We start from the raw sequence: 23,457 nt of genomic DNA, 5'->3' as shown, positions 1-23,457 counted from the left end.
GTATGAATATATTATAGTAGTATATAGTATGAGTATAGTATAGTAAAACTTTGAGATATGAATGAAGATACTGGAAAATCTACAGAAGCGATTTTTTTTTTTTACTATTCATTTGGCTTAATGGACAGCAGTTTTTAATATAAAAATGCTACTGAAATTGAAAACGCCTTTATTACCCAAAGCTCAACCGCTCAACAACTGAGATATAACGAACATGGCTATCTTCTGAATCCAGCACCAGATGGAACAACCCTTCTTCTGAGGTTCTTCTTCCTCCTCCTCCCCTCCTGTGGTCGCAGCCGTCGTGGCTGCGTTTGCATCGTCTTGGCAACACGCGAAGGAGACGAAGATAATTGTCACCGCTCCTACCAAAATCAACTTAGAGATTACCTTCATTATTTTATTCGTTCTTGGTTACTTCTTGTTTTAAAACTTTGCGTTTTATTTTGGATTCTTTATTTAATTTTTAAACTCGTGTTTGATATCCGAAAGAGCGGTTCGAAATGAACGGATTTTGATGGTCTCGTAATAACCATAATTGTGATGTTTATCTTGGCGGAAATAAATATGGTATACGTACACTTTTTTGGTTCATAATAGCAATTTTGGATATTGTTATTTTATATGATACTGATGGCGAATTTAATTATCAATTTCCGTTTGTTTTTTTTTATATATATAATTATATTATTTCACTGTCTAGTTTTTTTTGCAACTGCATTACGATATTGCACTTTCCAAAGTTGATATTACTCGATTTGACAAAGAGTTAGCTAGCAACAAAATACATGATATTAATTAATTTACTTAATTAAAAATCGCGCACATATCAGATTTGGCACGGGCAACGGTGATCGCCGAATTCCCCTACAAAATAATTGAAAACCAAATGGGTGCGATGTTTTGTAGATAAGCAGATATTTTACCGGAATACTTGGAGCTTGACTTGACCCGCAAACTCTGAACTCCAAAGCAGGAGCTGGGAAATGTTTAGTTTTCTCCCAATTCAAATTAATTTACGCTTTCCCCAAATCATATTCCTCGGAATCAAAGCTTTATACTAATTACCGACATCAGTCAACACCGTAAAATAAATTAAACAAACTTTAATTTGACTGCTCAATGACAGCTCATTTCGCTAAGAAACTAATGTATTTTCACGTACAAAGTTCCCTAGCCGGGAATTGAATTTACTCAGCTAACTTTTGTATTGAGTGCACAAACAGCAAGGGCTGCCATCAACAAGGCGGTGGAGTACACTTTGACCCTCTTAAAAAGAACTGCGAGCTAGATTTCTAAACTCAACGTTTGATTTCAAACCACGCCTTAGAAATGCTTTCTCTTATTGTCTATGTGCGTAGTGCTTAGGGGAACCAAAAGCTATAATAACACAAGCCATAGACAAAAACGAACTTCCTTATGAATTAACTGAGCGGAGCAAAGGGCTCAGCTTGGGCAAGAATGTATCTGTGAAGTATATATGTATGTGTTTATAAATATCGCATGTATATTGCAGCCTAGTACCCATAGAACAAGCTTTGCTTAATTTAAGGCTAGATCGATCTGTGTAAGATTGTCTCCGAAACCCTGAATATTTATTTATTCTATTTTTATACGTCTGGATGCACCATAAGATTTACCCCCAGACAAAAGCGCAAATATGTACTTAGTGCTTCTTAGGAACTTCAAATGAACTTATATTGTACGAGACTGGAAAGATTCTTTGAAAATGTGTTTGTAGTCGCAGTCCTTGTTAGAATAAGTCGCAGATTGCAAGTTCTAATTGCGACAGCAAAGCGACAATGACAGTAACGTACTTTATCGTCCATTTCCCGCTGCAGCAGCAACTCTGTTAAAGTCGCAATCCGTATGTAACTTTTATCGTTTGACGCACTTTTTATATTTTTTAAGACGAAGGTGGAGGACCCGTGCGAAATCGCCTTTTCATACAAACGTAGTCCTCATTTTCCTCTCTGGATATTAACGTTACTGAAAATATTTTGACACAATTTGTTGTATATCAACCACAGCTATGCCCACACGTTTGATTTTTTTAGATTTTTTTATTATCATATTTAAAAAACTGTTTTAAATCTGTTTTTCGCTCCTAATTTCTACAATAATCCAAAAATCGAAAAAAGTCAGACGCATAGCTATGGTTAATACAAATCAAATTACGTAAAGATATGTTCCATAATGTCAATATCCAGAGAGGAATAGGGGAACTTCGTTTGTATGGAGAAACGGCCATCCCCTTCCGTCTTAAAGATAAGAAATTTGAGAGAATGTTGACTGTAGGTAGAGTGTGAAGCCATTAATAGAACTTTGTATGCGTTTATACTTTTTAATTTCACTTTCAATTAATTTTATTATTAACACGGCCAATAAAAATTAATAGCCAATCACTATGTAGGTATTTAAACAAACACAAACAAGGCTCCTATTTGCTAAAGTTCACCGAATACAAATTGATATTTGGTATTAACAGTTCCAGTTTTTAATGTTGTTTTCATTTCATGGCCTACAACCAATTTACATAGCAATCAATGGGGTGTGCCCTTAAAGCTGGATTCACGGGCAGGTCAGATCAGAGGTCAGGTCGGGTTTGGATCACTAAATGTCATCTACGGCCCTTTCCCGACCTGGCAGAAAGGGTTCGGTGCGACATTTAGCCACTAATAATTGGCGGGAATTCGCGTGAGTATTCCGTTTCAGTGCTTTCGAGCCAATCAGGAAGAAATACTCACTTTTAGTACCGACTACTCTAAGTAGGTATAATAATAGGTCATATATCTGCGATTTTATCAACTCTTTGTTACATATTATTATATACAAATACGCGGTACTTAATTAGTGCACGAAAGTAGGTACATAATATGAATGTGTAAGAAAGGCCAATTTACAGAATAAATTAACTAACTTGATATATGTCATTTAGGTGAAGATCTCCTCGGGATTATGTTGAACGTATGGCACGCCCTAATCTTATATGTGGCTTGAGAATTTAGACAGAAAAACAATTCCATTGTTTGTACACGTTTTGTCGATGGCGCCACGGCAATAAGGTTTTATTTGAATTTAGGTTTCTCGGTATTATGTTGAAATAGGTACTTGGAAATACATATATTATGCTACTATTTACTTATAAATATATCGTGTGAAATTGGGAAGAATTCATAACAAACAATTTGTTTTCTTTATCAAACCAAAGATTATTTTACTAAATATTATTTCCTTAGAACCCCGTTAGGTAAGAATCTTTCTAAATGGTAAATACGAACAGAACAATAATCTAAAACGATATTGCCTCATAAGTATTAACTCCAAAGTGTCAATAACGCGAAATACAAACTAAGCTAATGAAGTCTAACTCGATGAATCAACATTTGATTTTGATCAAAATTTGAATCAGCCAATCGACTAACGCTTTTGAACAGAGCTAATTGAGTGAATACACTGTCTTACTTAGTTTCAAGTTAATCTACCAAGCTAACGACAACTCAGCATTGATAACCGATCACGATAACTTGATGCTTGGAAATCCCGGATACTAAATATTAATTATTTGTTTTACTTTACCAGTGGTTATTTAACCGCTCGTGCTAATATTGATACACGAGCAAGCGAAAGATTCCAATATTGAACCACGAGTGTAACGAGTTTCCACACAACACTTAAATGGAAGATATACGCCAAACGATTCCTGAGAAAAACGCCTGTAACCGATAGATATACAATATCGAAGTGAGGCTGTAAATACTTCGTGAACAAAGTTTTGTTCAGACCATTAAAAACCCGTATTACCTTACTTCCCAATGAAAGTACCTTCCCCTGAAGTACATCTGACGCATAATCAAAGCGGAGCAATTAAAGTGAACGGCAACATCCAGCAACTAGGAACGGTTTGCATCAAAACAAGTTAAATTGGACCGCAGGCTGAAGTGTTCAAAGATTCGCAAACAACATTTTGAAGTTATAATCAGTTTGTGAACATAAAATGGGACAGAGAACACTATCAAATTTCTGAAACGACGATTCCATTAATTTTATGTTTAAAAGTAATTGGTATAAAAATAAATAGTATTTTAATAAGATCGTCATAATAGAGAGCTTTTCAGTTCAGTACCATGTGTAGGCAACAAAGCTTGCTGAGTTGCCTAAGTAAGGTACGAGATTTAAAAGCTTGATTATATCACCATTGTATACAATACTTTTTCTACGAATCATTTAAAATAATGCTTTTTTACTATAAAACCTAAATAATGAAAATTTGTACGTATCTCAACAAAAATGTAGACAAACGCGCGACTCCCGCCCCGCGCCCCTTTAGTATTTTCTATAGGAGCGCGGCGGCACGTGAATGGTAATTTTTTTATCGTTGACTACAGCGCATCGAAAGGAATCTTATAGTTGAGTGGGAGTCCATACATGAAAAGTACGCAATTATAGTTGGGTGTATGAAATTGACATCAACCATTACCTACAGTCGACGAGTAGAAAAAATATATAATAATCCATCCTCCATCTCCATCGCACCAATACATCAATGCGAGCGAGATGCAAGCGAGTTCACGCAGACGCTGGCGTCAATGTCAAATGCTGATTCGTGGTATCCGTGCAGGAGTTTGATCTGTGATGAATTATGGACAAAGTATATATATTTTATTTAGTAGGAAATATGTTATTTTATTTATTAGGAGTAAAAACGAAGTAAAATGTACATAAGGTTCTATTAAAACTAACTTACACACTAAAACATGGATTTTCCTTCACAACAGTCCTCACCGAGATACACAATCCAATTCAGTTTACTTATTTTAATTATGAATAGATATTTACTATTGGCACAAACTATCGATACGAAAAAAAGTGCCAGAAATATGTATACACAACTTTATTGCCCACATATTAATATATATTTTTGGCACATTTTTCGTATCGATATTTTCTGATGTGATTGTACGTAGTACATCTACCTAAATAATTATTTAATGTAAACACCAAATATAAAATTGTTTATTCCAAACTTAACTTCGAGCTCAATTTCAAACTGATGTTATCAAAGTGATATACGTAGGTACAATTATAAGTTTCCTAATTGCTTTGAAATATTTCCATCATGGCGGATGTTATGAAACATTAATTGACTATAATATGTCGATTGTTAAAGAGACATTAACCTATAATTTTGTAAACTTTTTTTAATTTATTCAACGCTTATATCGGTACCATGCTTAAGTTTTTTTTAAGTAGGAATCTATGGTTATCTGCACTGTATAAAAAAGACACTAAACAAGCTATCGTCAACCCATCCGATTTTTCTTCAGTGATTTTTGACGATTAAGATATTGTGGAAAAAGTAAATAATAAATATTACGAATACATTACTATTATTCGCAGTTTGAATATTTATTTATTTACTAACCTACCCATACCCATACCTATTCATTTTGCATTTGATACATGTTAAAAGTGACATTTATTCACCCAATATTTAATGTCAAGCCATGAAATCCCATATAATGTTTTTATAAAAAATTAATCATTTTTTACACATACAGTTAAGCACCACTTTGTATTAAAAAATAAGGCTGTTTTTTAAATTAGGGGCCCGTAAAATATTAAGTATGATAGGTACATTAACATAAAAACCTATTATATTATATTATAATTTTGCTATTCATTAAGTTCAATTTACATGAAATTTGCATTATACAGATCATTTCACAAATTTGATAACAAATTGTTTACAATCATTAACAAACCTAAGCTAGACAGTTTTGATTATAGATAAAATTATTTATGATGATGGAAGAAAATGTTACACATTTATATTACACACTATGTATATAAATACGTACGTATTTAGCTATTATCCGTATGTATATGACGATATATGAAAGGTACGACCGACCTACGTACTAGATGACGACCTAGTACCCATAGTACGAGCTCTGCTTAGTTTGGGGATAAGTCGATCTGTGTAAGATTGTCCCTAAATACAATGAATTTAATTTATTTATTTATACTAACTCAATTTTATTTTCGGTTGAAAACCCACATAAACATGATGGCCAGTATTCGACTGTTCAAACCTCACAGCCTTTGTGATATAAGAACTGGACGTGACAGCTGTATCTCGCTAATAAAGCAACACATCCCTCATCGAGTTTGGGCTCATTATTCGGTACCGTCACATGGGCGTAAGGTGAAAAATTTATTCATGATTAATATTTTTTATTATACAATTACTTCTTGTAGTAACGAAATGGGCAAGCCGCATATTTTGACTAAGGTGTAGAGTTTGTGAAGTTAGGGCTTGGAGAGTTAAAAGCTTGGCTCTAAAAAGATCTGATAACTTTTTGACAGTGCTAGCCTTATGGTTTTGTCTTGGCAACATTTTACGTGAAAATGTTTTTGATGGGATTTCACTTCTTTTTGAAAGCTGCTTGTGACAATTTTCCAACCCTTAATTTGAAGGGTTGGGGGTGATTTATTATTAAATATCCTGAAATACGTATCTGGGGGCATCTTTTATACAATCTGCTTTTTACTGATTCCCCATACAAACTTAACCCCCTTTACCCTTTTCCCCTCTAACGCCCTTTTCTTCCCCCTTTTCACAATTACGGGGTGATTTTGGGATTGCAAACTATTTTAAATCCTTCCCTATAATAAAAACTATCTACATACCAAAGGAGGATGGGCATTTTGGGCCACGAGCGAACATAGACGACACCTATAGTAAAGTGTAGGTCTTATCAAATTATGCATGCCGCTGTAAGACATTGTCCTTAAAAATCACTCTTTGACATAGTTATGGTACAATTATATAGTACCATAAAATCTGCTTGAAAATGTGAAGTTTCTTGACGTTTTCTAAATAGATACTAACGACACGTCCAGACTCCTTGCAACCCAAAAACACATTTTTGTTCACTATACGTAGCTCTGGGTTTACTCGACTGAATTGCTTGTGCTGATTGTTCTGATGGCTTAGATATTGATGTGTTATATCGGAGGAATTTACACCAGCAAGCGTGACAAATAGCATCAGCAGGATTAATTGAACTTCTTTTGAAAATTGAACAGGATGCAAATGCTGCCATATTTTCGGGGCCTTGAAGGGAATGTCGCCTATCCCGCGTCTCAAATATTTGTTACATGACCCACAGTGATTTGAAGGCGTTCCCCATCCGATACATTCACCGCTCGCATGATCTTTTCTCCAGGGTGAACTCCAGAGGGATCGTTGTCAACGTTCTCGAATCTTCTTTCTGCCATGACGGCGTAGCGTACACCAGGGACTTAGCCAAGCGATGCTTGTTACCACCGTCTCCACGAGGAGGTGCTCTGGGTGCAGAAAAGAAGTTTCCCTAGGTATAACTGTTTTCTCTCTAAAGGACCGATTTTTCTAGTATAGCTCTGGCATATCCTTGTTTGTCACGAAGAATCCTAATCATGTACATAACTTTCATTTGTGTTCGTTCATGGCCCAGATATCCATATAAAATGCGCATGGTCCTTTCAACTAAATCGGTAATTCTCCATACAAAACTCCACCCCCCTTTTCACCCCCTTAGTAGCTAAAAATTTCAAGTTTCCGAATTGTTTTTTTGTTTGTGCACTAATACTATCCTACATACCAAACTTTCTAGGATTTCAGGAAGTACCCTAAGGGTTTTGATGATCATCAGTGAGTGAGTGGATCTGGTATAAATTGAGTCTGAGGGTTCAAAAAAACGACGAAGCGCTTCGAGAAAAGGTAGGTGGTGCGCTTTGCTTTGCCTATACTACACTGTACACTGACACGCTCTAATTATTATATGGCAAACATAGTTATATACGTCCAAGTTGCCCGCCCTGTAGTGTAAGGCTGCGTTCACAAGGCATTGTCCTGCACGTTTTTTTTGCAGTATACATTTTAATGAATAAATAGCGGCATATACTTTGTGCATAGGTTCACACATCGTTTGTACAACAAAAAAACGAATACTCACCGGATTTGTCAAGCATATCGAATGATCTTTATATTTGGTTTGCAGTGGCGAGTAGTTTTGTTCCATTTCATTATACGGCACGATGTCATATCTACGTTTTTTATCGAATTGATAAACTTTATTTATTTACGCTCTGCTTCTTTGTTTATAGAATGTACCTAAAACCTTATGTTTTGTTGCCATCGATTCCGCGTGGATCCTGTGAAGGTGGGTCGTGATCCTTCACTGATGTCTAATCACGGTGACAACTGTGTGAATACTGTGGTTATTCGGTTTTACACGAATGTCAATCTACCGAGTGAACTACCGGTTGATTGTACGTGACGAGGTCTTAATAGGTTTATTTATATTTTTTATACTATTTTTATGGTCTTAAAAATGCCGTACAAGAAAATAATACAAAAAGATGATCTTATAGATTTTTTTGAGACCTTATAAGGGTAACCAACCAACCACTAATGATAACCGCAGTTTGCGACTCAACCAAGTCTAAACTTACCGTTAAAAGCTGTAACTAAACGTTATTTCGAACAAAACTTGGTGGAGTTTTACTTAACAATTCATGAATACATATTTCCCGAGTCTGGAGTCAGTTTACGGGTAATGTGGCATGGTTTAATAATAAAGTTTGCCAAGAACGTGCCTTGAATCGCCGACAAACAATTATCTATTCGAATATCACTTCATCGACACTCTTTACACCCTGTATGCTACCGTTTTTGCAGTTAAACTTGCCAGGGTGGACAATTAAAAAGGATACCGTAATTTTACTCCAGAATTGAAGAAAATGGCGCGCTTGCCTGCCCACCTTCATCGACAACGTTTCAAATATTTACATTATATCGACAATCCATTTCATCGAACAGTCGATTGTTTTAAATTATATGACCCTATCTTCACACATATGCACACACACATGGGTGAGGATCGTGCAGTCTGGAGGGCGTACTCTGGAGTTCCAAATGGCCGAAGACCATCTGGACGCCCTAGGTGCCGCAGCGCTGGAGATGTAAAGTGCAAAAAGACCTTAGCGAACTCGGCGCCGTCGACTGGACGGAAACGGTTTTTGACAGAGAAGCATGGCAGTCTTTGGTGTCCGAGGCCAAGATCCACTTCGGGTAGCTGCGCTACAGCAGTAAGTAAGTAAGTATACTTCACACAAAATTATTTCATATTAATGCTCTGCGTGGGGTAGCAATTTTAAACAAATTTTCATTTCTGGTTCACTGAATTGTCGTAGTTCTAACCTAACCTAACCAGCTTTTCTGGTAATACGTCAGTTCTGTGTGTGGTCGCAGTTCTAACCTAACTCGCTTACATTACACCACAAAATTGTCCAAAATATAGTCTCAATTTAGAACACTAAGTAAAATATCTCTCCAGGCGGTTCATAACTTCATAAAGAGAACCAATCGAGCGTACAAAGCAAATCGCAATCAAAAACTCTGTCCTCCAAAAATGTTGACGCTTAGCAAATACGTTCCACGTTGTGGGGATATTTGTACCCGAATACTCGTATTTCCGACTGATTTGACATGAACTGATATACAGTTGATTGGAATCTGTGTGGGATGCAAGTTTACCTTAAAATGTACCTACTTTACTTCCCACTGGGTAATTGTGCTTCCCACTGGGTAATTGTGTCAAGTCTTTACAGGCCATTATTCTGTGAATATAAAATATATTAAAAAACGTTTCATTTATGTCGAGAGTACGTTACTCAATCACATCAATAACTTTTTTTTAAATAAAAATTCAAAATCATTAACTTTAAACGGTATATTTAGTATGAAAGTGCTGAAGCTTTAGTTTAAAAGTCCTAGTAATTTAGTCGTTATCAATGAATTTTAATGATTCAGAAATTGTTAAAAAATTTAACCACAAAAAAAAAGTTTATTAAAGAATAATCATGTGAACAATTAATTATATTACATTCAGATCAGATTAATCATATCTCTTACTGCAGATAAATTAAACCACTTAGCGAACGTCGTACTTAATGTACGGGAGTGTTTAAGCTTAATATATTCGATACTTCAAATTTTATTTAAAAAAAACCCTTTACCCTTGGGTAAAGTACTTTCGATGGGAAATATCTAATATATGGTATATTTACGAAATAATCGCATGTATATATTTAACGATTACACCCTGATGAATAGAATCAGGCGTTACTTTGCGGAAATCCATACTAATTAAAACAAAAAATATTACTTTGCTAATCCTCGAAATGCAATTCAATTAATGTTAAAAAAATAAATAAGCAAATTATTTATTAACAACCCACGACCAAAAGTACAAAACTCGACACGTGTTTCGGTTCTTTACGAGGCATCGTCAGGAAATGCTGGAGATGTTAACGGTCTGACGACCGCGTCCGACAACTGAAATGTTTCAGTTGTCGGACGTGAGTATAATTAATATTTTATTATTATTAAAGCCTGTATATATACAAATATAAGCCTGTATATATATTGTTTAAAAAACAATTTAGAATTTTGGAGGAGGAAAGTACGGTACTTACTACGATTATTTATTATGTTCATTCATATCGAGTTGGATAAGAAAACCCTAGACCGTAAACGATGACGAACGTAGATTGATTTCAAAAGTTTATAGGTACATTTACTAAGTACCTACCTGTTACCACGTGAAAGTATTTTTTTAATACCCACGGTAATAGCAGATTTTTTGCAGCATATTTTATTTTACTTCTTGTGCATTGCATGTCTCATCAGACTAGCTTGATGGTATCATTACACGGTCACCGAATGTTATTGACACCGAATGTAATGTTCAATTTAAACATACCTACTTATATTTATTTGCTGCGTTAATGCCGTATGTAATACATATAGTTATATGGAGTAGAGGTATTTAGTGTTATGAGCGACGAGTGTAAAAATGTAAATGAAAATCGAAAGCCTCAAAAGAAGACATCTGCTACGAAAATGGCCACAAACTGAGACCCCAAACGTGGCGAGACTCTCTAACACGCTTATTATACCCTAATCAATAAGGGTCAAAACCTATCTGTTACTTACCGTGAACGCTGATACCGGTGAAAGTAAATTAATAAATTCATGAACATGTAACATTTTTAGAATATTAATTTGTATACTAAGGTACGTGCTGCCCGGTCACTGTTTTTAAACTATTTTTTTTTTTTTTAATTCTTTCATCAACAATAAAAGTACGCAAATTTAGAAACGTTTCGTTAGCTTTTGTCCAAAAATAGTTACAATTTTAATAGTGCATTTTAGACGTTAATGAAAAGTTGTTTAATCAGATTACGAATCGATGAAGTTACTAGAGTAAGGCCTCTAAATTTCTATTCATATTTTTGGTAAGCGTATTGTAATAAAAAAAACGCTACTATTTTCCAAAAATTATGCTGCCTGGCAATATATGTTACGAGTGAAATTTATAGGTAATTACGTAGGACATAGGTGCAGACCAACAACTATATCTACTTGTACCTTCTTAAAAATATCCGTAGTCGTCATTAAACTGATGGTGAGTCTAACGTTGCTGTTTCCCAAATAGATTAACCACACTCGTGCAATATTGAATAATACTTTTTACCATCTTGAGGCATTCAAGTTAAAAATACAATTAATCCATTAGATATGTATATATTCGGATGCACTACTTATATAAATACAAATTGTTAGAAATGTGAAAAGATTTTTTATATTTTATATACCAATGTCACTGGCAAAAACGCGTAAATTTTGCCATATCTCTCTCTGTCTTTTAATATTTTTGTGACAATAATCAGCTTTTCGACGCTCAAGGGAGACCTCCTCATTATGTGTCCGTAGTAGGACAATATGCCATACGGGCATTTTGCCATACGTACGTATTCAACTTCTTCACTAACTGGTCTAAAAGTGCTAAAATGCAGGCGTTCATTTTACCGTTGAGCGCGTATAGGCGCTACTCTTAAATGCCTTTTATTATTTCGATTATACAACTGGCTGGCACATCTGGCACATGCCGGCTGAAAAGATATAAACCTCCGTAATTCTTTTCTTTCTGTTGGTACCAACGTGCTCTCGTATTTTTATACCACAACGGGGTATTTTGTTTTTCTTTTGCGAGCAGGATGTAACGTAAGTTGATTTCATTGTGGATGACCATAGCACAATTTAACATAAGATGTTGAATACGAGATATCTATTAAGTTACGCCTTGATTATTTTCATCATCATTGTGCTATATTCAACTAAAAGGGTACTTATTGTATTTTGTCAATTAGGCGCTATTTGCTTAAAGTTTCTATTCATCAACCTTATTGACAACCGACAGTGATTGACCTTTTAGTTGAAAACGTCACATTGTACCAGCCGAATGACGTCCACAGGAGGAAAAGGAAACCCCACAAGAATCTTCACAACGGCCGGTCGTACTCTGACTTCATCCAATGGTATGCTGTCTTGAGAAGTTTGACAGTCAACCTCGTTATGGGTAAAACGGGCAAAGTGCTCATTTCAAAATATAAATTCCGAACACTACCAACATTGTAAAGGGTCTACGCAGAACAAATGCGCAAATACTTACAACCTTTCTGGAATGTCCAATTAAAAACACAAAAAAAAGATCCTTAATACGCGGAGTTACGTGAAAATCAGCCGAAACGTAATGTGTGCATCTGGTGCACAATAAAGGCAACAGAATTAGCACAATCCTCATTGTTCTTGCTTTAGGCGCAGAACACACGGAACGATTCTGCGCTGCACATCGCAGTACGGGATTATGGTCGTTCTTGTCTGCGTGAGAACGTGATAAAACGGTGTCAGTTACTTTCAATCCCTCGATGTTAAAAAGTTTTTATTTTATACCACGACGGTGGCAAAAAAGCATACGGCCCGCCTGATGGTAAGCAGTCACCGTAGCCTATGGACGCCTGCAATACCAGAGGTGTTACATGCACTTTGCCGACCCTTTAAAAACCTGTACACTCCTTTTTTAAAGAACCCCATACTGTAGCCCCTCGGGAAAACCTCGGCAGGAAGCTCATTCAACAGTCGAAGCGTTCGCGGGAGGAAATTCCTCTTAAACCGCACAGTACGCGACCATTTAGGTTCTAGGGTGTGCGGATGAACACCCTGATGACGGCGAGCGGTGCGGTGATAGAAAGCGGCCGTTGGCATCATGTCAAACAATTCTTCAGAGCAGAGCACAGCCCATTGTACAAGCGGTAGAACACACACAAGGAGGCAAAGTCTCTCCTTAGACTTTTTAAGGTTCAATACCGCTTGTGAGTTTGGGATCGTCGACGATTCGTACAGCGCGCCTTTGGACTGAGTCGAATGGTCCAAGCTGGCCTGCAGGTGCTCCTGCCCAAAGGTGACAGCAATATTCTATATGGGGTCTGACTTGCGATTTATAAACCAGCAGTCTTTGCCCCGGAGTAAAGTATCGCCTCGCTTTATTGAGCACACCGAGTTTTTTGGATGCCAGCATTGCCAGCGCAGCCTTTCCTTCCAGGTGGCTACGGAATTGGACGTCACTGAAAATGTCGACACCGAGGATACTATACTCCCAAGTGAATGTTATTTTAGCACGTGGATAAATCACGTTGACTAAAAGGAAATAAATTCCTCGTATTTAAACTATCGTGAATTTGATGAAATATATTCCTTTTAATATCGGTTTTTACATGTACATAATACTTTATCAACTACTACCGAAATAATAACAATATAATATACACATGACACAACTCATTAAAATTAAACACCTACAAAAACAACAATAATAAAATAAAAGTAGAGAACAACCTCTACAACAATTTTTAAATATGTAAGTACTTAATAAGAGTCAGATATTCCTTTTTTTTATTTTGACGAAAAACACACCATCCCTTCAGCACTTCAGGAACACGCAAACTGAAATTGCAAAATTATCCATATTCCCATAATCAGAGTCATCATAATCCACTTTATAAATTCAGATCCTATTACCTAAAATAAATTCTTACAGAATACTATATGAAGAAAAAGAATAGTAAAAAAAATATTATTCAATTGAACATTGATTTCATACATGCAACGTTTCAACCGCACTCAGCGTATCGCTGGTGTACGTCGCCGCCCCGTTCCGTGTGTCCCGTTCCTTATAGTCTCGACTGTTCGTTCGTAGAGCATTTAAGTCCTAGTGTCGCCGGGCGTTCAGCTAACTTCATTTCAGACATTTATTTCGTTACCGTCGCCTGCAGGAAATTGTAAATTTTCTCTTAAGATTTCTCCGTGACATTTTTTCTCTGAAGCTGTTCATCTTGAAAGGTACTTTGGTTAATTTTAGATATTGCCTTTTGCAGATAATTTTCCATAAGACCTTTAAGATGTGACCTTTAAGGTTCTTTTGTATCTGCTCTGTTTGTAATTAATACTTATATTATGCAAACAGAGCAAAATAGAAAAACATGTGTTAATTCCTTAAAAAAAAGACAATAAAAACATAATTAATATTTGTACTTTCATGCAGCAGCAACGATGCAGTTCATCAGGATCCTCGTTTTCCTGTTGCCAGGACTTGCGTTTGCGGGTCCACGTGGAGGAGCTTTGGTAGATTTCTCGGATCCTAAGGTAATTAACAAATTAGTTACAGATTTAATGCCCACGCCTCGTAAGGAACGATGCACAATTGCACATGGCTTGCGTGTGCAGCACGGCTTCGCCTGCCTTAAACCATTCTCCGCTAATCACGACACGTTGTTTTGCCTCTACGAAGCATTTCCTCTACATAACAGGAAAACCATGTTATCGGCTACGACGTAGCGCTACGACCGTAGCTCAGCGATGAATGAGTTAAGACGGGCAGACGTAACGAATGCGGCACGCAACGCAAAAGATTTACTATGCAGAGAGTCGGAGACGTGCCGCATTCGTATCCAGTGTGGCTTGGCCTTGTATCATATACGAGTAAGTACACTCCAGCGGCTGTAGAATCACGGTCGCATTTTTATCAGTTGTCACTATGTCAGTTTCGCACTTACATACTTGTTAGAACGTGACAAATGATAAAAATGTGACCGTGCTACAGCCGCAAAATTAGGCAATCTAATTGACTGACAACATTCTGCAAATAGGTAAATTTTTAATATATTTATATTTGTTTAAATATGATTGAGAAAACATGGAGCCTGGTCATACAACTTTAAATCAACAACGTACACGCTCGCAATAGTATTTTATACAATCGTGATATAATAGAGAGCTTTTCAGTCGAGTACTGTATTTAGGCAACGAAGCTTGCTGAGTTCCCTAAGTAACGTACAAGATTAAAAATCTGTATTATATCATATTGTATACAATACTTTTTCTACGAGTCATCTAAAATAATACTTTTTTACTATAATACCTAAATAATTTATGAAAATTAGCAAGTATCTCAGTAGGTAGACAAAAATATAGACAGCAACGCGCGACTGGAATGGGAGCGCGGCGGCACGTGATTGATCTTTTTTTTTATTGTTGACTACAGCGTATGGAAATGAATCTTATAGTTGAGTGGGAGCCCATACATGAAAAGTACGCAATTATAGTTTGGTATACGACATCTTCATTCAACCATTACAGTCGACGAGTAGAAAAACATCAGTTTATTTATTATATCTGGTTCTAAATATTAGCTACTTTACATTTCCACGAATTGAAACGTCTGGCTAGAGTAAAAGCTACTAAACTAGAAGCACTTTATAATCTAGCAACAAGTAGGTAAGTAGTAAGAAGTCTTGCATTGCGGAGGTATAATGGTTTCGAAGTGAATTTTAGTTTCATACTTGTGATTTTCGAAACTATCGCGTTTCCGAACTTTAACACATTACTTCGCGAGTATGCAGTAGTACAGAGTATCGTATCTCATATACAACTTGTTAGTGATTTATAACAAGGTTGCACTTATGGAGTGTGGAATTAAAAGGAGTGCCATCTCTTATGGTAGAACTGTTGCAAAAATGTCCAGCTGTTAGCTATAAATAATAGTTCCAAATCTCTCCAGAGTAGCGCTAGAGTAGCTAAGAACCTAGGCGCTATTGACGGAGTGAAGTGCGCTGTCTATGATTTGATTTTTTTGTTCAAGTATTCTAGGTATTATAGCGCCACCTATTTAAGGTTTTTTGATGACACTTTTTGGTACATGGAGATTTATTTCCTTACCTCCACCTTCCGTAGTTGCACTGTAAGTACGTCGTCAGTTTCGGCTAGCGAAGAAAATGCGGTTAAAATACATGGATAGCAAGCTTCGCAGCGCTTAGTACGTCTTTTTACTATATTACTTTTTGCAATAATTCAAAAACGGCAGGACCGATCATCTTTACTGTGGTTTTCATTGAAAGTACTTGTCGAGCTTTTATTTAAAAAAAAAAATTTTTGGACCCATGGTTCAAAAGTTAGAAGGGGGGAAATATTTTTTTGAGCCGGATTATTTCCGAAAACATTCATTTTATCACAAAATGGTTATTGAAGATCCATATTCCTTTTAAAAGACCTATGAAACGATACTCCACGCCATTGGGTTACAGCCAAAAAAAAATTTGGATGGTTGTTTTAATTTTACCGTTCTGTCGCCAAGCATGATTTACGTATCCATACCAAATTGCAGCTTTCTAGCACCAATGATCACGGAGGAAAGCCGCGGACGGACGGACATACGGACATGGCGAAACTATAAGGGTTCCTAATTGACTACCGGAACCCTAAAAAGCTCTTACTGCCTGACTAATTTTAAAGAACTTTCATGATAAATAAATTACATTAAATTTCATAAATTATTTTGTTGCAAAGAAAAATAGTCAAAAAACGTACAGAAACTTACAAATATTTATTCGAGAAGCCTAAAATGTCTCGTGACTCTAAATCTCTTGCTTAGGTTTATTCTTTGGTTTATGCCTCGTAGGATAGATTATCTTTTCCCCAGTAAGACCTTTCTTGAAAGGGCTTTGCATAAGATAGTGCTCGTTTCCATCCTGAGGCTACTCTTTACTCATAACATAAACAGTTATCGTTGAAGAGAAACGAGGCTGAGAATGAAAGATAAAATTAGTCTGATGAATTGTACAGAGTCCGCAGCAAGCTCGGTTCTCCATACAAACGTAGTTATGCTCTCATTTTAAAACGACTACCTAGATTGCTCCGATACTTTATACTTAGAATAGGATAAGTTATATCCATACCTGTATTTAGTTTAAGTAGCTTCAGATACCATAATTTAAAAAATACAGCGAATTTAATCCTTTAACTGACATTGTAAGCAATTTCAATAATATAATAGATGTAAACGCTTGCCTAAAATTGTACCTATCACGTGTGACCTCAACGTGCGAGTCAATTAGTGCTAAACCAATATATTTTCTCGCATATTTTTTCATACAATTAAAGTTTCCACTCTCCCTGTGCGAATAGAAACAAATATATATAACAAACCACTACCAAAAGAATGCCCAAAACCCGACACGTGTTTCGCCTCCCAAGGAGGAGCAGGAGATTCTGGAGACAGCTGGACTGGATCCCGTTTCTGATTTTAATTACTGGTCCGAAAATTTCATTTCTGACAAATTAAATCCATAACAGTTCCAGAACAAAATACTCTATACTTTACTAAATAACGGCCTACCGCGAACACTGAATAACAGAAATCGCGGGCTTCTTTCTCTTTTACTCCAATGAAGGCGTAATTAGAGTAACAGAGATATTTGAAACTTACTTACTACGATTTTCACGGCTATTTTCTGCCCAGTTTTTTGACCCAAGGACGGCTAGTTAACTACGAAAAGTCCGTATTATTAAGGTTACACGGTTCAATCCTTCGGACTACCACGCACATGTTTAGTTAGTACAGTTACCGTGTACTATGAACGCTTGCGAAGCCTAAAAAAAAAAAGACACGAGCGCTTAAATAAGTTCGAGGTTAACAAGGCTATTTTCCCCCAGATTTTAATTTGAAAGTCGCACGCCGAAACCACCCGTACACCTGCTCTGCGCCCACCGGTGTTTACATTACCGGAAATAATTCCAAGTACTTTTCGTGACTTTCGGGTGAAAGAACCGTACTTAGCGAAACGCTGAACAGAGAAAGGCAAGCAGGAAAATAAAAAATTGCGTAATCGCACTGGCCACTTCCAACCTCACTTAAATACTTACTACGTTCTTGCTCATTTTTACTGTACATTAGGCATTTTGTAGACATAATGGTCAAGCCGTTAAAATCCATTTTGATGCTGAGATACCATACATTTTGATTGAGAAAGGAATCACCTGCCAATATTATACTTATTTTTCAGCTAAATTGAAACATTTAAAAAGATTATTTTCATATTAAGCAGAAACGTCTGCAAACGATTCTATTAAGCTTGATAGTAAATTAAAAGTGGAAAAAAATCACTGTCAAGTTAAGTAATACACGTATACTAGTTAAGATAGATATGTCGATAGATAATGTTTATTGAAAACAATAACATAGTTTTAGTGGATGTGTGTCGGTAGTTTAATTAATATCGCTCATGACAGAGTTATCCTAACCCAAGTATTTTCCTCAGGTCCAGGGCCACCTAGACGCCCTAGTCCGCATGGCGCAGTCCTGTGTGATCCGAGTGCGTGCCACGCCCAAGGATGTCCGCGCTTACTTTACTAACTCGGCGCCCGTGACCCGCTCCGGGCAGTGCTTCGCTGCGTGCATGCTTGAGCAAAGCGATGTCATCAACCATGGGAAGGTTAGTCTTTTGAGGATGACTTAAAACAAAAGGTTTTGACCTGCTTGACACTACTAAGTCAGGCAGTGAAGCTCCTTTACGCATCCTCACTCTGTAAAGAGCTATGTAGATTAGCGTTCACAGTACGCTACGTAGGTACTCGTATATTCAGTTATAGTTAGCTGTGCCTGTTTCAAAGACATGCACGCGGCGCGTGTTACTACTTAACTAATTCCGCACCCATGTTGTGTTTTGCTGCGTGAAAGCTAGAGCAGAGCTATGTCATCACCAATGAGAAGGTTAGTTCAGACATAAAATAGAGCTGGGAGTGTGTCACTTATTCGCTGGATCAATATTGGACTGACTTTCTGTGAAGCTTAAAGCATGCGCCATTACAAAGTAAATAAAAAGTTCGGTACGCGGGTACACGTGCAGTGTGTAAAGTTTGCTAAAGCTCGATAGTCGTAAGACGCCGAGTGTTTTTTTACAGTTTTTCTAAATCTGGCGAATGCGCCATTCGTACACGAACTATGTAATGCACGAGAGAATTAGCGGGCCCTTTGTTAGCACAGCAGCACATTCGCGGTACATTCGCCAGATCTCGATGCGCCTGAAAGTAGATAACATTACAAGTCATATAAAATTCCGTTTGTCCCCAGGTAAACCGTGAGCTCCTCGTTCACCTCGCCAGCCTAGTGAACGGCAAGAAGTCTCGCGTAGTGCGCAAGCTGAACAGCGTCTCCCGAATGTGCCTAGACTCCATCGAGGGCCTGTCGGACCGCTGCCAGCTCGCCTCGACCTACAATGACTGCCTAAATGAGAACATGATCGAGTTCGCCTTTCCACTTGACTTGGCTGAAGAAGCAGTTAGGAAGATGCCCTTCCATCTTATGTCGCCAAAGTAAGTATCTTTATTGAATATTTGTTTCCTTGTTGATCATCATACAAGCTGAAAATCAATCTCCCAAAAATCTACATAACGAGTGAGAATCTTTCAAAGATTCCTGCAATCTTTACCAGATCGGTGATACACAACAACCACCGCATTGGCGCGTACGCTAAGCACAGGTGAGCAAGCGTAGGTGTCCGACTACCATTAGGCCTGCCGTATACAAGTTGTAGCAAACATAGTGGGAATCCGTTTAAGAACATTTTCGGTATCATGTTCTGATTAGGAAAAAGCAGAAGAAAACACGGATCCCCACTATTTTTGTTACCTACGCCTTGTATACGGCACGCCTAATAGTAGTAGACGGACACCAATACACTATATTCCAAAAATATCACGATGGTGTCAAACTGTTTCACTGAACACAGTGATCACACCTTATATATCAATTTATATTATCATTTTGCTTTTGGACACTAAAAAAGACAAAATACATTGAAATGGCAGATCTCATCATCCCACCCCCAAAACGTAAAAAACACGTAAGACCACGTAAGAGACATTGGTAAAAGGTATGTAACATAATGTCGATGACATGTGTCAACGTTTTTCAACAAAATAAAGAACGTCAACGTGGTTTAATTAAGATAAGATCCCTATCTTAATTAAACCACGTTGATACCATAAAGTTAGTACCCGATATTGATAAAAATACATAATACATGTTTACTCTTTGAAATGGGTAATAACGTTCCAAGCATATGATTTCAATCTGACCTTTTATGTTAAACTATAAATATATCGTATGTCAACAATATAGTTCAACAAACTCTCAGAAAATAAATTCCTATAAATTGTAGAGGTACAAAATGTCACCTTTGCGAAAATAAGGTAATATTTAGTTTCAAAAGAACGGTACAACATTTTAGTCTGATAATTAGTTGAACATCGTTTACCTGAGTCCTCGTCCCAGGGGCAAAAAACTTCGAAAGTCATCTCTTTTAATTTTTTACCGCAAATTAAAAATTCTTGTGAATATATTTCAAGTATTTGTAGGTATCATGGTTACAAATTGGGTAGAAAAACATCTTAAATATCAAATTAAAGCTGTAGGAGTAGGTAATAGGAGTATTCATATTTGTATAATATAACCTGCTAATCCTTTTTAACAAGTAGGCATTGCTTTATCTTAAAGAGAGTTATATTTTGTGCTAACACGGATAGGTACTATAACTGTATTAATATCTTTCAGTATTATACAAAGTCGGATAATTTCCTAAACCAGCCCCAACGTTTGGCCACCGTTCAAAATTTTTCTTCTATGATATGGCTGATTTTGCAAGCGAATAATTATTCCATTTTAGGCGGATACATTCTACTTTCGATTTGATTTTTTACGAAACTAACTTTATGTAATTGCATACCTATTAGTACCTACTTATTGAGTGAATGTTATAATGAAAAATACAATAAATACCTATGCCTTATTTTTTTCTCAAAAGTAAATTTAAAATAACAGGGTTGGCCCATACCACCTTAAAGAGTATTTGGCAAGTGTGTTGTGATAATTTATACATGAACCTTAAAAACCAACTTTTATAATTTACCACAATCTTATTAAATACTTGTATCCTAATTTGTTTTTAAACGTCTTAAATATTGCCTCAGAATTTCCGTATTACGTCAAACACGTTTATAATTACTGATCTTAAATGAATTTCCAGAATCGTGACACTTTAGCAACTCCGATGTCCCAAAGTCTTTGTTTTTGTAGACATAACCCTTAAAACTGAGATAACCTCTTCGTGTTCCCCTTCCGCAAACACACTGAGTCAAGTTTACAACCTCCTTGACTCAAAGAACTTTTTAAATTGGATTCAGAAGCGGAGAGTTATCTCTGAAGCGCGGGTTGCTGGGAAGGATAATATCTCGTAAAATCCTCTAATCTCTGTCTTTTTATTGACACGGGTGAGATTTCTCACTTCGGTTTTTCTTTCATGTTTATACTTGAAGGGACTGAGTGCCAAAGTATATCGGTACCATTCATTCAGTAGGTAAACCTGAAAAGAAGAACCAGAAAAACAGCTTACATACTTATATAGCAGTAATGTGCGTACGTACATTTATTCGAATAAAATATAATTATCGATCATGTCAATGACCAATTTTAAAATATTGTTTATTGAAATGCTATTTAATTCCTTCGTTTTTTTTTTATGGATTGTGACTTGCTTATTTTACGCTATGCTGTAGATTATAGGTAGCTAATGGCCAGTTCTAATTATTATTAATACTAGTTTTATCAGTCGATTTCGAGTGATTTCGAGGCCGGTTTTGACATTAATTTAAACTTATTTTGTACCTAAGTAGAGGGACTTTAAGTCGCTCAGTAGGGTACCCAGCAGGCTGGCCGTATTGCCCCGGCTGGAATTGCAATGCTGACCCAGTTCTTAATGTAAATATTTCGGGTTAAAGATATTTATTAATCTCAAAAGAAATTAACATTTCACTTCATGAGACTTAAAAACTATTTACATACATGACATGCAATTGCGCCCGTGTGCTTTGATTTTATACTTACATGATTTATATTATTTACAAATATCATAATAACAACATTCACAAAAGCAATAGTGGGTAGTTATTGCACATAATATTTTATTATATTCAAAATATTTTTTCTTGCATATTTGAGAATCGTTTTGACATATTTGCGGTGTGATCATTTATACCTAATTGCTATTTTTTTTCTTGTTTACATTGGTGAAATTCGATCACTTTTAAAATGAATGAGTACCGATGAAAATTCGCAATATGGCGAAGGCCAAAGAACCTTGCCAGGCTTTAATGTTAATGTACAATGTGCTTTCAAAATGCCAATGCTAATATAGGTGCTCAACACTTGTGAACAAAGAGGTTCGTTCGACGTTCCACGTTCACAATGTCGGACGCATAGTGATGCTTCCCCGTTAAATCAGGTTAATCCAGGTTCACTGTTTCCTCATAGCACATTTACTACATTATCTACATCTATCTTAAAATCTATTTATTTAGATTTTAAAATAGATGAAGATAATATAGGAGGCTCAGGATTTAGAGCCTGACAAAATTTGGCAAGGAGTACTTTTTGATAACACGTTGAAAGTGATTTAATTTCACCGATGTAAACAAGAAAAAAATATTTCGAATTTATAAACGATTTTTACAACATAAATGTAAAAAAATATTCCCAAAGATGCAAGAAAAGATATTTTTTAACAAAATCAAGAATGTACATCAAAAAAGGACAAGGGATTGCGTAGCATTCCAATGATTCCAATATAGTAATAACAATGTTTTGACATGGGTCGTAGACATGACCGGTACTGACATTTTCTATTGTTATATACGACATTCGCATATTATTGCCACGTGTAAGCTATTTGTTGCATTGCGACACTACCTCGATACAGTCCCCATCAGATATATAGGAGAGGTAGAGCGGCTCAAAAATATCTGAACACGCACTCTAACACCTTGACAATAGAGGCGTGTTCAGATAATTGTGAGCACCTTGGCTGCTCCGATATATCTAATGACGACAGAATCTTGTCAGGCATAACCTACGAGTATCAACTCTAATTTAATGCAACAAGATGTCACTGAGGACCCAGGAATGCATTTAATGTAAAAATATTTGTTAATATTTTATTGCTTTTCTTTTGTTACAGTTTACCGGACACACGAGTGTAGCTTATTTTTACTGAATTCTGAATAATTTTATAATTTTATACCCGTAATAAATCACTTGATCCGTTATTAACTAAAGTTTTATTTATTTTCGCCACTCCTTTTATTTTGCGTAAGTATACATACACACTAGTATTTTATAC

The 23,457-nt window shown here is 36.3% G+C and overlaps 1 protein-coding gene across 2 annotated transcripts; it reads left to right on the top strand.

Annotated features, from left to right (window-relative positions):
• Positions 1-14,178: 14,178 nt before the first annotated feature.
• On the top strand, positions 14,179-23,383 carry LOC133524997 (uncharacterized). Of its 2 annotated transcripts, none has more exons than XM_061861178.1 (5): positions 14,179-14,290; positions 14,493-14,593; positions 18,544-18,717; positions 19,356-19,597; positions 23,296-23,383. In XM_061861178.1, the coding sequence occupies exons 2-5, from the start codon at positions 14,501-14,503 to the stop codon at positions 23,315-23,317; spliced, it is 531 nt and encodes a 176-aa protein (XP_061717162.1). In that variant the 5' UTR covers positions 14,179-14,290; positions 14,493-14,500; the 3' UTR covers positions 23,318-23,383. The 2 variants fall into 2 exon arrangements, with proteins under 2 accessions (XP_061717162.1, XP_061717164.1); XM_061861180.1 differs by having other exon boundaries at positions 14,188-14,290; positions 14,496-14,593.
• Positions 23,384-23,457: the final 74 nt, after the last annotated feature.

This window comes from Cydia pomonella, chromosome 14, assembly GCF_033807575.1.
Source record: "Cydia pomonella isolate Wapato2018A chromosome 14, ilCydPomo1, whole genome shotgun sequence".
In the NCBI taxonomy this organism is placed as follows: Eukaryota; Metazoa; Arthropoda; class Insecta; order Lepidoptera; family Tortricidae; genus Cydia; species Cydia pomonella.
This window is presented reverse-complemented; position numbering and strand designations above follow the sequence as displayed.